Source organism: Heterodontus francisci, chromosome 18 (genome assembly GCF_036365525.1).
Source record: "Heterodontus francisci isolate sHetFra1 chromosome 18, sHetFra1.hap1, whole genome shotgun sequence".
Taxonomy (NCBI): domain Eukaryota; kingdom Metazoa; phylum Chordata; class Chondrichthyes; order Heterodontiformes; family Heterodontidae; genus Heterodontus; species Heterodontus francisci.
The window spans coordinates 79,263,740-79,278,070 of record NC_090388.1 but is presented as its reverse complement, the minus strand read 5'-3'; the positions used below and the strand labels follow the sequence as shown (position 1 = coordinate 79,278,070).

The window sequence follows — 14,331 nt, the reverse complement described above, 5'->3', positions numbered from 1 at the left end:
CAGAGGAAATAATTTTTCTGTATCTGACCTATCAAATCCTTTAATCATCTTAAACACCTCAATTAGATCACCCAATAATCTTCTATATTCAAGGGAATACAAGCTGAGTCTATGCAACCTTGTCATCATTTAACTCTTTTAGCCCCAGTATCATTCTGGTGAATCTGCATTGCACGCTCTCCAAGGCCTCTATATCCTCCCTGAGGTATGATGCCCAGAATTGATTACAGTGCAGCAGCAGATTAAAAACAGAAAATGCTGGAAATACTCAGTAGGTCTAGCAGCATCTGTGGAGAAAGAAATGAAGTTTATGGGCTGGATAGTGCCATGGGCTTCGGGAGCCCAATGTTGGGACCAAATGGCATCCCAAGTCCGCACTTGCTGGAGTGTAAGTGCTGGAGCAACTTTCCAGGAGGCAGCTTCCTAATTGGCAGGCTCCCAATGATGCAGGCCCAATCAGAGGTGGGCGCTGCTGAGGCAGGTCTGGGACCGGGAGGGCACCTCAACATGGAGGTGCCCTTGCTAGCCTGTAGAATGGGCATTAAATAACCGACATCTAGACTGGTCGCTCAATTGAGGAAGTGGAAACCCCTCTGCTGAATCAGTCTTGGCCGCGATTATAGCCTTTCATGGATGCAGCCCTCTCTTTGCAGCATAGAGCCTCCGGCTCCAATGACCCCACCCCCAACCTGCCACAGGAAGGCTGCCTCCAAGGAGATGCCAGCCTCTGTACGCGGCAGGAGTGGGTGGAGCGGGGGGTGGGGGGGGCGGCTCCACCCGCAGCAAAATGCAAGTGATGTCACAAACTCGCCCCTAACTGGGGTCTCAACTACCATAATTAGTTGCCCACCTCCATGGACTAGGCAGCCAATCCTGTTCCCCGCCCAGCCCGGAGAAGATCCCCCACGGCAGGGAGCCATTCCAACACGGCTCCCCCCCTATTTTCCTGGCCTTTAAGCTGGAAAATCTAGCCCAATATTTCCGAATGATGACCTTTCTTCCAGCAGATTTGTTGGGATTTTAAAGCCCAGTGAATGAAATGGAAGCTTTCCACATTGCTTCCAAGCAATTATATGAAAAGGGAGTTGCTTCCAAATTAGGTGAAACAGCTAAATGGACTAATTCACTAATCACTAAATTGATCAGCTTTGGCCAGTCCTGTGGTGGCTCTCACAACTGGGGTCTATTCTTGAGCAGGAATGTTCCTCTCTTGATGACTACAGCATTCCCTCACTCCCAGAAGATGCCATACAGAGAGGTGGAGGTTGTTGGGTTTTCACCCTTCTGTGTGTGTGTGTGCTGCAAGTGGTGGGAACAATCTCTTGCACCTCCATGAATTCTGAGTCCATTGTCAATAATATAGTGTAGGTCAGATGGTTTCACAGGTCGGCGCAACATCGAGGGCCGAAGGGCCTGTACTGCGCTGTAATGTTCTAATGTTCTAATAGTGTAGGTCAAATGGTTTCACAGGTCGGCGCAACATCAAGGGCCGAAGGGCCTGTACTGCGCTCTAATGTTCTAATTGGAATGGCTACAATCAGTTCCATAGCATGCTGTCTTCATCTGACCTCTACACTCTCCAGCAGAGGTCACTGGAGATCAATCAGGAACAGCTTTTTTCCTTGCTTAGTTATTGCCTTAATTACAACCCCAGTGCAGATTAGCTAACTCAGAACAGACCTGTAATCTGGGATCTTCTTATGCCACGTGTTACACTGTGCTATTGGAGTGCTCTGCTTTGTTATTAACTTTTAATATTGTTTTACAACCAGGTGAAAAAGGTGTCTAGGGGTCTCTTCCAGCCTTCACCTGGTCTTATTATAACAGGAGTTAATTTTTAAACACACTGCGTTTTGAGCTCCCCTTGGTGAATCCTTGCTCACTACTTTCCAATTATAAGGCAAAGAAATGAGCACAAACAGGCCTTCTTAGGTTTAAGGAAGAAAAGTGACATTTATTAAAACTGAAACTCTATTTCGATTAACTCCTACGGATACATGCCGCGCCCCACACTGGTATGCATACCCGATATGCACATGCAAATAGAGACAGAGAAGAGCAGAAGAAAAATAGTGAAGAGGTTTGAGACAATCTCTGAAGAGGGTTTTTGTTACTGTACTTCGAGCTTGCTTGATTGTAGGTAGATCTTGCTTTTTGTTGGGGCCCAGTATTCTTCTTAAACCTTGTTCACTGTAGGAGACTTTTCTCTCTTGGGGTTCATATATTTTCAATGGATTCTGAAGCTGGTGAGAATGAGATGAGAGTAGACAGGAGAGAGATCTTTTCCAGTCCAGGAGTGAAGAGCTTGCTGAGATGTGAAACTCTGTGGCAAATTCAAATTCAAATTCAAAATAACTCCAACAGCCAGTTAGTCATGTGACTAAACTGGTCTGACCATGTCTGTTTGTGTATTCGGCCATTTTAGCAGTTAACCTGGAATGCTGGCCTCTCCACCATCAATGTCTGGTAATCAGAAGTCCATTGTGGATTAAATTGGAGAAGGGAGTGGCCCCTTTGTCCTTTCCAAGTACTGTCTCTTACTATGCAAATGTCTTTCCAGTCAAGGGGGCTGTTTTTTTTTAAATAACAAGTTCTTTCGTTACTCCAGTAACAGTCTAAAAATCAATGTTCATGTGGCGAAATTAATGTGTCTCATTCTTGGCAGGTGGGGGCCTGCATGACAATAGGAACAGGAGTAGGCCATTCAGCCCCTCGAGTCTGTTCTGCCATTCAGTTAGATCATGGCTGATCTGTATTTTAACCCCATTTACTGGCCTTGCTTCTATATCCCTTAATACCCTTATCTAACAAAAATCAATCGATCACAGGTATGCCATTTTTCAATTGACCTAGTCTCAACAGCTGTTTCGGGGAGAGAGTTCTCAGATTCTCACTGCCTTTTGTATGGAGACGTGAATCTTGACATCACCCCTGAACAGCCTGGCTCTAATTTGAAAGAGGCCATCATCAGGTTGTCAGATCAGTGGATTAATTATGCAGCCCTTTCGATGGGGGTGGAAGAAGATGAATAAAATTAGCATATTGTAATGAGGCTGGAGCTGGCACCAGCACAGCCTGCCATTGTGTGCCTTTTTCATTCACTGCAAACTGTGGTACCTGAACCTGTTCACCCACTTCCATAGCCTGAGGCACTCTTGATTATAACTCTGGTTAATTGCACTCTGTCTTTGAAGAGGCAGTTTGAGCTTATTGAGGAACTCTTTGCCTAGTGTAAAAATGACTTCAGGACATGATGTTGATGAGGCTTTGAAGAACTAATCCATGAAACAGCTAGAACTTAAAAATAATGAGCCAAAGGAACTAACCCAAACTTAGTAAAGTGGCGAGGAGAGTTTGGTCCTTTGTGGAATGATCCCTTATTTCCTTTGATTGTACTCTCCCCATCCTTCAGCCCTGTCTCTCCTCCCCTCCACTCTGATCTCCTCCAATCAATTTAGTTCATTAAAAAGACAGAAGAAGAATGAAATAGCTAAAGCATTTGCTGTGCATAGTATTTAATATTTTGACTATTTATACCTCTAGCTGTGATGACCCTGATTTCAAGTCCTGTGAGAGGTATATCCACACTTTATTGACACAAATCAATATTGCTAAGGTCCTGTGGGAATGATTAATCAGGAGTCTTCATCACCCTATTCATTTCCTGACATGTCCTGAATGCTTTCCCACAAACACCATGCTCTGAGAATAGATTATTTTCAACCTTCAGTCAGCAGACAGTAAAAAATGGGCAATTTAACAAACATAGACACTGCATGAGTTCCCTGTATGAGCCTCGCAAATGTCACTTTGGGAAGTTTTCATTAGGGTTCTATCATCTCGCGTTCCCTTCAAACTTTATCAATTTAGTTTTAATGATGCTTGCTTGTTGTATCTGCTTTATTTTTAATGAAGTCATACACTCCTTTTGTCCAAACATTTTTATGCCAAGCCATCGACATCAGGGTGCAATTAGAAGGGAAATTGATGATTGCAAAGTTTCAGACTGATTGCAAACTCCTGGGTTTATTTTTAGTAATGAGGTAAATCACAAAGGTTTCATTTAATAACCAAAATTAGTCAGATTTAAACTTTCTTTTCTCTTCGTGGGGATTTATTTTCCTCCTCTCTGTTTCTAGCACACAGTTTAGTGCATTCCCACCAAATTCACATCTTTCTATTTTAATGCAGTTGTATCCAGTGAACAGTGGAAGTTAAATCCCCCGATACCCTCTTCTAGCAGGACCTCATTTCATGGCGGCGCAGGCAAAGGTAGTGGCACATACTGTAAATTGTATATTAATTGTGTTTAATTGTATGCAGTTGGTGGGCATTTATTGGGGATTCACTTGAGCCCCTCTAAGTAGACAGAGACTAAAACTGTGGTTGTTGGTTTAAGTGGTGCATGCTTGTAATTTATAACTCTGTAAATAAATATAAAAGTGTAAGGATTGGCTCCAGTTCTATCCTTCACCACTGGCTTTCTGAAATAGAACATGTCTGTCTCCAGAGTCACACTGCTGCCTGTGATGGAAAGGAGCCTGTATTCAATGCGGTCACATTGGAGGCTGTCTGTTGAATTTTCCCCATTTCTCCTTTCCCAGGGTGGTGGCTTAAGATCCATCCAGAAACCAAGCTGGAACCTACTAGTCAGAATGATACCAGGGCTTAGAAGGTTAAATTATGAGGACAGGCTAAATTAAATTGGCTTCTTTTGAGTATAGGAGATTGATGGTGATTGGATTGAGGTGCTTAAATTGTTAAACGGAGAAACCATTTTCCCTGGTGGGGGAATCAAGAATGAGAGGATAGATTCCTAAAATTAGAGTTAGACCATTTAGGAGGAAATTGAGGAAGTACTTTTTCACACAAAGTGTTGTTGAAATCTGGATGGCGATGGATGCTGGGGGTCAATTGAAGCGATAGATTTTTGTTAGGTAAGTGTATCAAGGGGTACAAAGCAAAGGGAGATAAATGGAGTTACGATATCCTGATCCAACTGAATGGGGAAATGGGCTCAGGAAGGGACTGAATGGTCTCCTCCTGTTCCTATTTTCCTAAACTGGCCCATTGGGAGCAAGTGAGCAGAAGTGGGCTTTATATGCCTTTTCATCTGGGTGATTCATCTCTCAACTCATGTATAGTATAGAAGCACACCTCGTCCAGGTACCCTAATGATAGTTTGAGGTTGATTTTCATTCCCTTCGTTTGATGTTAACACTTCAAAATAAGGTCGGATGCCATACTGCTCCATTAATACCAGCAATTTGGCTGTCGCCATTTTGAATGGGGGCTAACCCCAGGTGTCCAAAGCACCTGCTTGTTTCAGGTAATCGGCCTCTTTTAATATCGAAATCGAGGTCCTATGATGTAAGCATGGCCCACGATTCCTATTTTTTGGTTGGAGCTGGCTGAAGTCTTTGCCATGCACACTCTGACTATTTCCACGGGTGATGGAACCAAAGAGACCTACCAAGGGTAATTACTTTTGTCAGCCCAGGAAGAGTAGGAGTGCACCACCAAAGTAATCTGTGCTTCTGTCATCCTGGGACCCTGTTCCTGCTTTCTGCCCCATTGCTAGCCTGCCAGAATTAAATGAGGCCAAAGCCTCGAATGTTGGGGGCTTCTTCACCCTGAAAATGGAAGGCCGAAAAGGGCACGCTGCCAATCGGTTGCCCAAAAGTCAAAATCGACACATTTTGAGTTTTTTAACCATGATTCATTGCCTTTTATTCATTTTAAAGATTCTGAAGCCAGTACGACTGGATGTGCAGCTGTCTCTAGAACTCCTCCAGCACATTTGCCATTTGCTGATTTCCCAAACGAAGCCTGAAAGGATCAATCTAGTCTTTAATCTTGCTTTTTAAAAAATAATCTTTTGCAAACAATATTCGCCCTCCTTTCGATATCTCTCTTGCTAATACTCACTTATCCCCAACTGACCCTTGTATCTCTCTCCCTTTCCTCAGGAGTTTTTAGATTGGCTACATTTTTAACTGAAAATAATTAGTTGTGAGCCTTGAGGTTAGCTCTAAGCTGCTTACAGTACTCTTGTTCTGGTTCTTTTTCCTCATGTTTCTTACAGAAACACACTTCCTGTCACAACGCTTAAAGCAGGATTTACAAAAGAATTGACTCCTGTTTTATTTTCAAAGACCTTCTTCCTGGAACTCAGCACATCGCCCCAGAGTTTCCTCTCTGAAAGTCTTGTTATTTGGGGCCTTTGCTTGAACATTGCCAACGTAAAATACTCACAAAAGCTGACAACACTAGAATGGCCCTGATTATAAGCTTATGATGTGGAACCAAGTCATTACGAGGGTTTTTTTTAATACCTAACTGGCATCCAACTGGTATTGAAGGAAAAAAAGCAAACTAAAGTAGATGAAAACCTGAAAGAAAGGTAGATTTTAGCTGCACAAAATTGGTGATCCATTTCTGGTACCTCAAAGGAGTTTGAATTTTAAAAATTATGCTTTCTAGTTCACTTTACAAACTTTTATATGAAACAATTTAGTACTTTATATTTTTATAAGACTGGCTTCAACAGTCATTTTCCTGCCTACAAACCCTCCCCCCCTCCCTCAACCCATGTTCCAATTCACAGAGGCCTTTCTACCCTAGCCCTATTTAGTGACACAGTGAGCCAATGAGCCCTGTACAACTCCCTTTCCTTTCACAAACAGGTTGGCTATCTCTTCTTCCCGTTCTCCCAGTTTATAGTACCACTCATCTTCCTTGCACCAGTAACCCTGGAAGTCTTCCACCTCCACTCACAATAAAACAGTTCTCCATCTCCCTCCTCAAACTTAACCTGCCTCTCTTTTCCCCTTGGCAACCCCATTCTACCCCTCCCTCCCTCCTTTTAATGCCATGATGCTTTGAAACTACACTGATTCAGACCGATCTGAGATGGAAGCTGTTGAAATGCTGCTTGTTACCATAGTTCCAGCGCACGCATCAATCATTGGGCTAAGTACATAGCCAGTGCAGATTGCTTTCCCTTAGATAGAAATATTGCTGTGAAATAAAGCAGGCAGATACTCAAACAGGATTGTGTGATGAAGAATCCAACAGTTGAACCCAACAATTCCGTTGGTTTATATGAAGTTATTCCGTAAAATAAGGTAGAAACCAACAGGAAACAAGCATCTAATTGAAGACCTGGCCTAATTAGAGTGGGTGACACTTATTCGCATATATATCTGGTGATTTTGCACATTCTTCTGACTAGCATGATTCACTTGGACAATTTCCTTAAACTCAACGTACTTATGGATAAATGTGTCATTCTTAATTTTGTTGCGAGTCCTGTGGTTTTTCATAACTGGTTCAGGTACCTTGTAGATAGTTTAGGGTCAATTCTCGCTCCCTTTGCCTTACATTAATGGCCTCAAAATAGGTTTGGGATCATTTCTGCCCCTTTAATACCCAGGCTGCTAACAGCTCCATTTTGAAAGGGGGTCTCCTGCCAAGTGTCCAAAGTGACTGCCTTTTTCAGGCAATAGGCTCCTTTTAATATTGAAATTAGGCTTCTATGAAGTATATAGGACCCCAAATGTTATTTTAGCTCAGAACTGGCCAGAGGCTGCACTGCACATTGCATTTTGCTTTGGCTCGATGTATCTGGTGTCTCAACTTCAGAGAAGTTGAATACCATGTCTCAGAGGCACAAATTCAGTATTATACAACTGCAAGCCACAGATGGCAGCTGAATGGACAGAACCCATAACCCATGTGAGTCAGCAGCCCAATGTTTCGAACTGTAGACTTGTGGAAAAGATGTTTCCTCTGGTGGGTGAGTCCAGAACTAGGGGTCACCCTTTTAAGACAGAGATGAGAAGAAATTTTTTCTCTCAGAGGGTTGTACGGCTTTAGAAGTCTCAGCCTCAGAAGATGGTGGATGCGGGATCATTGAATATTTTTAAGGTGGGGAAAGATAGATTCTTGTTAGGCAAGGGAATCAAAGGTTATTGGGGGTAGATGGGAGTGTGGAATTCAAGACAGAAACAGATCAGCCATGATCCTATTGAATGGCGGAGTAGGCTTGAGGGGCCGAATGGCCTCCTTCTGCTCCTAATTTGTATGATCGTATGGACTCCAACCAGAGACTTTGGAGTTTTAATCCCAACCTTAACTAACACTGGAGATCATGTAGATTGTTGTCTTTAGTGCCCTGGCATAAAACTGATACTAGAACTGAGCGGTTATACCTATCAAGAAAGACTGAATAGACTTTGGCTCTTTTCTCTAGAAAAGAGAAAACTGAAGGGTGACCTGATAGAGCTCTTTAAGATTGTGAAAGAGTTTGATAAGATAGACATAGAGATGTTTCCACTTGTAGGCAAGACCAGAACTAAGGGACATAAATATAAGACAGTCACTAATAAATCCAACAGGGAATTCAGAAACAACTTCTTTAGCCACAGAGTGGTTATAATATGGAGCTCAGACCACATGGAGTAGTTGAGGCAAAGGACATAGATGCATTTAAAGGGAACCTAGATAAACCCATGAGGAGAAAAGAACATGCTGATGGCATTAGATGAAGATTGATGGGAGGAGGCTTGTCTGGAGCATAAACACCAGCATGGACCAATTGGGGTGAATGGCCTCTTCCTGTGCCTTAAAATTTGAAGTAACTTTACCTGCTGCGAGTCCATATTGGGCTGTGGATGGAAAACTATGGGCAGCATGCACCTGATTTTCCATTAGGTGCTCCTGGTGGGTGAGATTCTATTGTGTCCCTCTCTCATACAGAGCCCTAAGCTGGCCAGAGAACATTGTACATTAATAGTGCACCACACGGCAGGATGGAGAGGGACCTGCAATGGATGTCAAACATGGCAAGAGAAAGAGAACCTGAGCAGCACAGATTCAATAGCCAGAGGGTTAGCATCTTACACACTGAATTAAATAGAATTGGCAGATGTCATCTTTTTATTATAATAAAAGCAAAATAATGCGGATGCTGGAAATCTGATATAAAAACAGAAAGTGCTGGAAATACTCAGCAGGTCTGGCACCCTTCATCAGAAGTTCTTGACCTGTAACATTAACTCTGCTTCTCTCTCCACAGATGCTGCCAGTCCTGCTGAGTATTTCCAGCACTTTCTGTTTTTACGTCATCTTTTTATTGTTATCAATGTGCAGGTGTCTTGGCTTCAGTGTAACACAGTGTACAGCCCCCCCATTCCACAGCCCCCCTCTGTGTTGGGACGAACAGATCAGTCATAATCTATTTTTTGTGGTGGAGCAAGTCTGAGCGGATAAATGGCCTTCTCTTGTTCTTACGTATAGCAACTGTGGAGCACCAGAATGCAAATCTTTCAGGAAGATGAAGCTTTTAATGCCCTAGTTACTCTCCCCGTGGAGATAGCAAACAAAGCAAATCACAAGCCTGACATATCAGTTTGATTGAAAAGGGCCAATTCCAGATCTTTTCTGGTACCTCCTATGGGGGAAGAGTGAGAAACAAGGATGCTGCAAGGCATTTCCCGCCTTGTGTCTTTGGAGACAGCAGCAAATCGAACCATAGACAGTCAATCCAGCAGTATGGTACAGAATTAGTTGTGAGGTTGCCCTCCAGTGGTCAGCGTTTGCCTTATGGCGGAAGGGGAGGTGGTGGTGTCGTGGTAATGTCACTGGTCTAGTAATCCAGAGCCCAGGCTAATGCTCTGCAGGGCACAGGTTCGAATCCCACCATGGCAGATGGTTAAAATTTGAATTCAATTCATAAATCTGGAATTGTGAGCTAGTCTAATGGTGACCATGAAATCATTGTTGTAAAACTGTAAAATTGTTGTTCATGAGTGTCATGAGAAGGAAATCTGCTGTGCTTACCCGGTCTGGCCTACATGTGACTCCAGACCCACAACAATGTGGTTGACTCTTAACTGCCCTCTGAAATGGCCACTAGCAGGCCACTCAGTTCAAGGGCAATTAGGGATGCCAATAAATGCTGGCCAGCAACACCCACATCCCACAAACAAATTTTAAAAAAGTACTGACTGTGCTCTTGGATGGACTAGGCAATACATTGCAGTGGAGAAAACTCTACAGTCTTATGAAGTTAATGGCCTGAAGTTTTCTGTCAAAATAACAATATGGCATTTGTTATTTTTGCATAAATGGTACAGCAACTTTAGGCAAGGGGCAGCTGCATGATCAAAACGTGATCCAAGTCGAGCCCCTTCACCATTGGCATCGCACTGACCAGCTCCCTTTTGCCATGCACTGAATGGTGTGATGTTACTGTATTTCCATACTACATACAAACTAAACAAGAGTTACATTTTATAATTTCAAGCACAAGTAGCCTTTTGACAGGGTAATAAGTGTTAATTCTGCCAATTAACCTTTGGCACCGAAACTTAATCACAAGTATGAAGTCTCATTCCTTTAGGTTTTAATTTTGCTGAATTTATTTTTTATTTTAAAATTAAATCTTTTTACTTTTTCTTTCTGTCTCTTTTTCTCTTAATACAATCTTTCTTTCCCTTTATTTCTCTTTCTCTTCCTGATTTGACATTAAATTCACTACTCTTATTTAATCCACTTCTCAGTCCTTGCGCTGTTAATTTCACAATGCTTCAATCTGATTAGTTAAGGAGATACACAGTTGCTTACTATGTTCATTAAGTCCCAGATGCCCTGTCCAAGCTGATTCCCCCTCCCAATTGCAGTGCACACTATCATGGAGATTAAACAGACAAGAGCAAGTGTAACTAACAGCAAGCACTGTTCCTTTACTGGTTACAGCAAATTCGGCCATTTATATAGCGCACCCACTCTGAATGAAACAAACATTGGCTGCATGCTGCAATAACTATTTTGGTTTCTTGCCAATCACCTCCACTCGTCTCCCAAAAGCATGAACTCCTTGCTCAGCATAGGTTCAGGAGTTTTGCCTTCCGAGACCGTTGTTCAAGTATGAGCCTTAGCAGTGAGTATCGGCGAGGTATTCACTCATGGAGGCTTATCACAGCTCAGCCTAATCTTGTTGTCACCCGATGTCCCGACATGCGTACTCTCAAGCTGAGATTGTCGGACAGCTACCAAGATATTAGATGGCGATTTCTTTTTCCTTCACTAACTCAGGGCACTGAGGCCAACTATGGAAGCCTTGTTACTACCCTGGCTGAGTCTGCAGAGACTGGAGTTGGAGAATGGGATCCTCCTGATCCCTGTGGTTCAGTTTATTTATCAGGCAAACTGACTGAACAATCTGGGGTGCTGGGAATGAACATTTGATAGAGCACATCTATTGGTTAAAGGAATGCTGAAATGTGTGCCTATTTTTTGACTCTACTTTCTCTGCTGTCAGTTCGATTTGGTTGAAAATGCATCGAGAATGTATCAGTAAAAATGATACAAGACGTATGTGGAGCAGGTGCATGGGAGGCACGCTAGTTTGATTTCCTGAAATAAGGCTCATTATTTAAAGCTATGTTGACAATTAGCTGGCTCCATTTGCATTGGTTACCTTGGCTGAATCTTAATTGGAATTTAAGTGAAGTTCTTCAGAGAACTTTCCTTCTCCTGAGAGCATTGAAACCCACATTCACACAGCAGGACTGAGATATTCTGAGAGCGCTTTGAAGCTTTATTGCTGGATTCATTGCAGAGGGAGGATTAAAGACCTTAGTTTGCGGGCACTAATCATGCATTAAAAAGATTACATTAGATGAGAATAAGTGTTTTTACTGAGTGACAAGAGCTGTCAGTCAGAACTATAGCAATGAAAAAGGATTGCTTTTCTTTTAAACAAAAAATCCCTTTTAAGCTGTGGTTCAACATGGCCCAAAAAAATGCAAAATCGTCACATCATGTGCTTCAAAAAGGCTCAGTGGGTGAATTTGCAAAGTGTTGGGTAGGTATTTAGTGAGAAAATCAATTGAGGGATTATAGATAGTGAAGTGCATTGAACTTTGGGAGCTGGCAGACTGATCAAGATGGTTTTCTTTATGTTGAGGAAACCAAATTAAATTGGGTGATCATTTTATTGAACACTTCCATTCAGTCCACAAGCATAACCTTGAGCTTCCGGCTGCTTTCCACATTAATTCTTCACCCCATCCCAATCTGACCTCTCTGTTCTCAGCCTCCTATACTTTGAATGAAGCTCAATGAAGAAACATCTCATCTTTCTACCATGCAATTTACAACCCTCCAGCCTCAACATCAAGTTTAAAAACTTTACAAAGTCCTCACCCTGTCCATCTCCATGTTCAGATGAGGAAAATTGCAACCTTTATTTGTGCTGTGAGCTGAGTGTTGTCATCGATCTTGGTCTACAGACCAAAACAGGTTCTTCATTGTATCGTCATGTTGGATGGGAAGAACCACAGAATTGTTACAGTGCAGAAGACCAGGCTTGGGTATTAGGTGATGTTAAGTAAGTGATGTTGAAATTCTCATCTTTATTTTCAAATCCCTCCGTGCCTGGCCCTTCCCTATCTCTGTAATCTCCTTGAGCTCTGTAACCCTCAGATATCTGTACTGCTCCAATTATAGCCTCTTGAGCAGCACTGATTTTAATTGCTCCACCATTGGTGGCTGTGTCTTCAACTGTCTCGGCCTTTAACTCTGGAATTTCATTCCTAAACCTTTATGCCTCTCTTTTCAGCTTCACGACCCTTTTTAAAACCTACCTCCAGACTGGCACTCCAGTGCAGTTCTGAGGGAGAGCCACACTGTTGGAAGTGTAGTCTTTCAAATGAAATATTAAAACAACGGCTCCCTCTCCCGTGGCACTATTTTTTGAAGAAGGGCAGGGGAGTTCTCCTCTGTGTCCTGACCAATATTTATCCCTAACCAACACTAAAAAACAAATTATCTGGTCATTATCACGTTTATATTTGGTGTCTGCAAATTGACTGTTGTGTTTCCCACATCACAACAGTGGCTACACTCAAAAGTATTTCATTGACTGTAAAGCACTTTGGGACATCCTGAGGTCAAGAAAGGCTCTATATAAAGCAAGTTCTTTCTTTCTCCTGAATGACCTGCTAATTGTGCAGCCTCACCCATGAAGCTTGGTGATTCAGATGAAATATCAGTGAGCTACCAATGCCTATACATCCTTCAGAGCAGATAGGAAGACATGAAGAATAGCATAATAGCTGTAACAACACCTGTGTGCATCATTTTCCATTATATAGCTCATGCCCCTTTGGTACAGGGTGTAATTTGTTTCAATATGAAAAACTTTTAAAGCTCATTTTCCTGCATCCTGACAACCTTGTGTTTCCATCCGAGCTACCAGACCAGTGAACTTATTTTTCCTTTCTGGTATTTGTGAAAGTATCATTCCCATTGTTCAGACATTCTGCCTGCTTTCAGTCTTGTACTCTCAAGCAAAGAGGCAAGGGCCATTTTAATAGTGAGCTCCTTGCAGGCCTCATTGATGACAGAGCCAACAGCTTCATTCTCGCCATACCAAAGACCACTTCTCAGAGCCAGTATTATGAACTTCGTCAATAATAAGCAAATTTAAGAGCAATGCCAGTACTCTTGTTAGTTTCTGCTCATGTCTGGAAAGTAAAATTACCATCTTCGCACATTCCAACAGAATGTCATATGTGTAATCCTTCTACCGCAGGATTACAAACCTCTGCTGGTGATTCCTGTTCTTCCCCAACAAGTGAAAGCTATGGAAGCAAGTTATCCCAGCATTCATATCAGTCCTGAAAACCCTCTATGAGGAACATAGGGATTGCTAAACAGAGGAAACCCTTTCTCATGTCTCTTTGCTGTACCCTTTCCATTGCTGTAATATCCTTCCTATAATGGGGTGCCCAGGACTGTGTTTGATGTTCTAACAATAGCCTTTTAATACTTTGTCCAAAATGAGCATTGCTTCTTTCCTTTTATATTCAAGGCTTCTGTGTGTAAAAAAAAACAAAAACAAAATCACACTTGCATTTTTGTGACTTTTTTACTTGTGCAAAATAGGTCCAAGTGCTGGTCTCTGGGACACACCATGAGATACATGCTGCCAATTTAAGTCAAATAACTATTTACCCCTAAACTACTTTCTATGTCCTAGCTATCCTCTCTCCAGGAAGATTTATTGCATTTCATACTGTGTCATAGAATCATGGAGTCATTACAGCACAGAAGGAGGCTATTCAGCCCATCGAGTCCATATTGTGTACCTGAATATTTTTAACGAGAGAGGCACCTTGCCCAGTCTCCACCTGACAGTCCATATATACAGCATCGACTGCCTGCGATTTCCCTCATACATTAACAGAACACGTATCATATATAAAACATTCAACACATGTTATACAAATGTTGCACATGTATCGACATAACATGTAACAC

The 14,331-nt window shown here is 42.3% G+C and overlaps 1 protein-coding gene across 2 annotated transcripts in view; it reads left to right on the top strand.

Moving 5' to 3' along the window:
• The window catches only part of large1 (LARGE xylosyl- and glucuronyltransferase 1), a 488,923-nt gene that overhangs the window by 272,101 nt on the left and 202,491 nt on the right, over positions 1–14,331 (top strand). The window contains exon 3 of one of the 2 annotated variants that reach the window (XM_068051292.1): positions 4,192–4,272. The exons of the other annotated variant lie outside the window; for it this stretch is intronic. Coding sequence (XP_067907393.1) covers positions 4,192–4,272 — 81 coding nt within the window. The remainder of the gene's footprint in view (positions 1–4,191; positions 4,273–14,331) is intronic. 2 annotated transcript variants of the gene reach the window in all.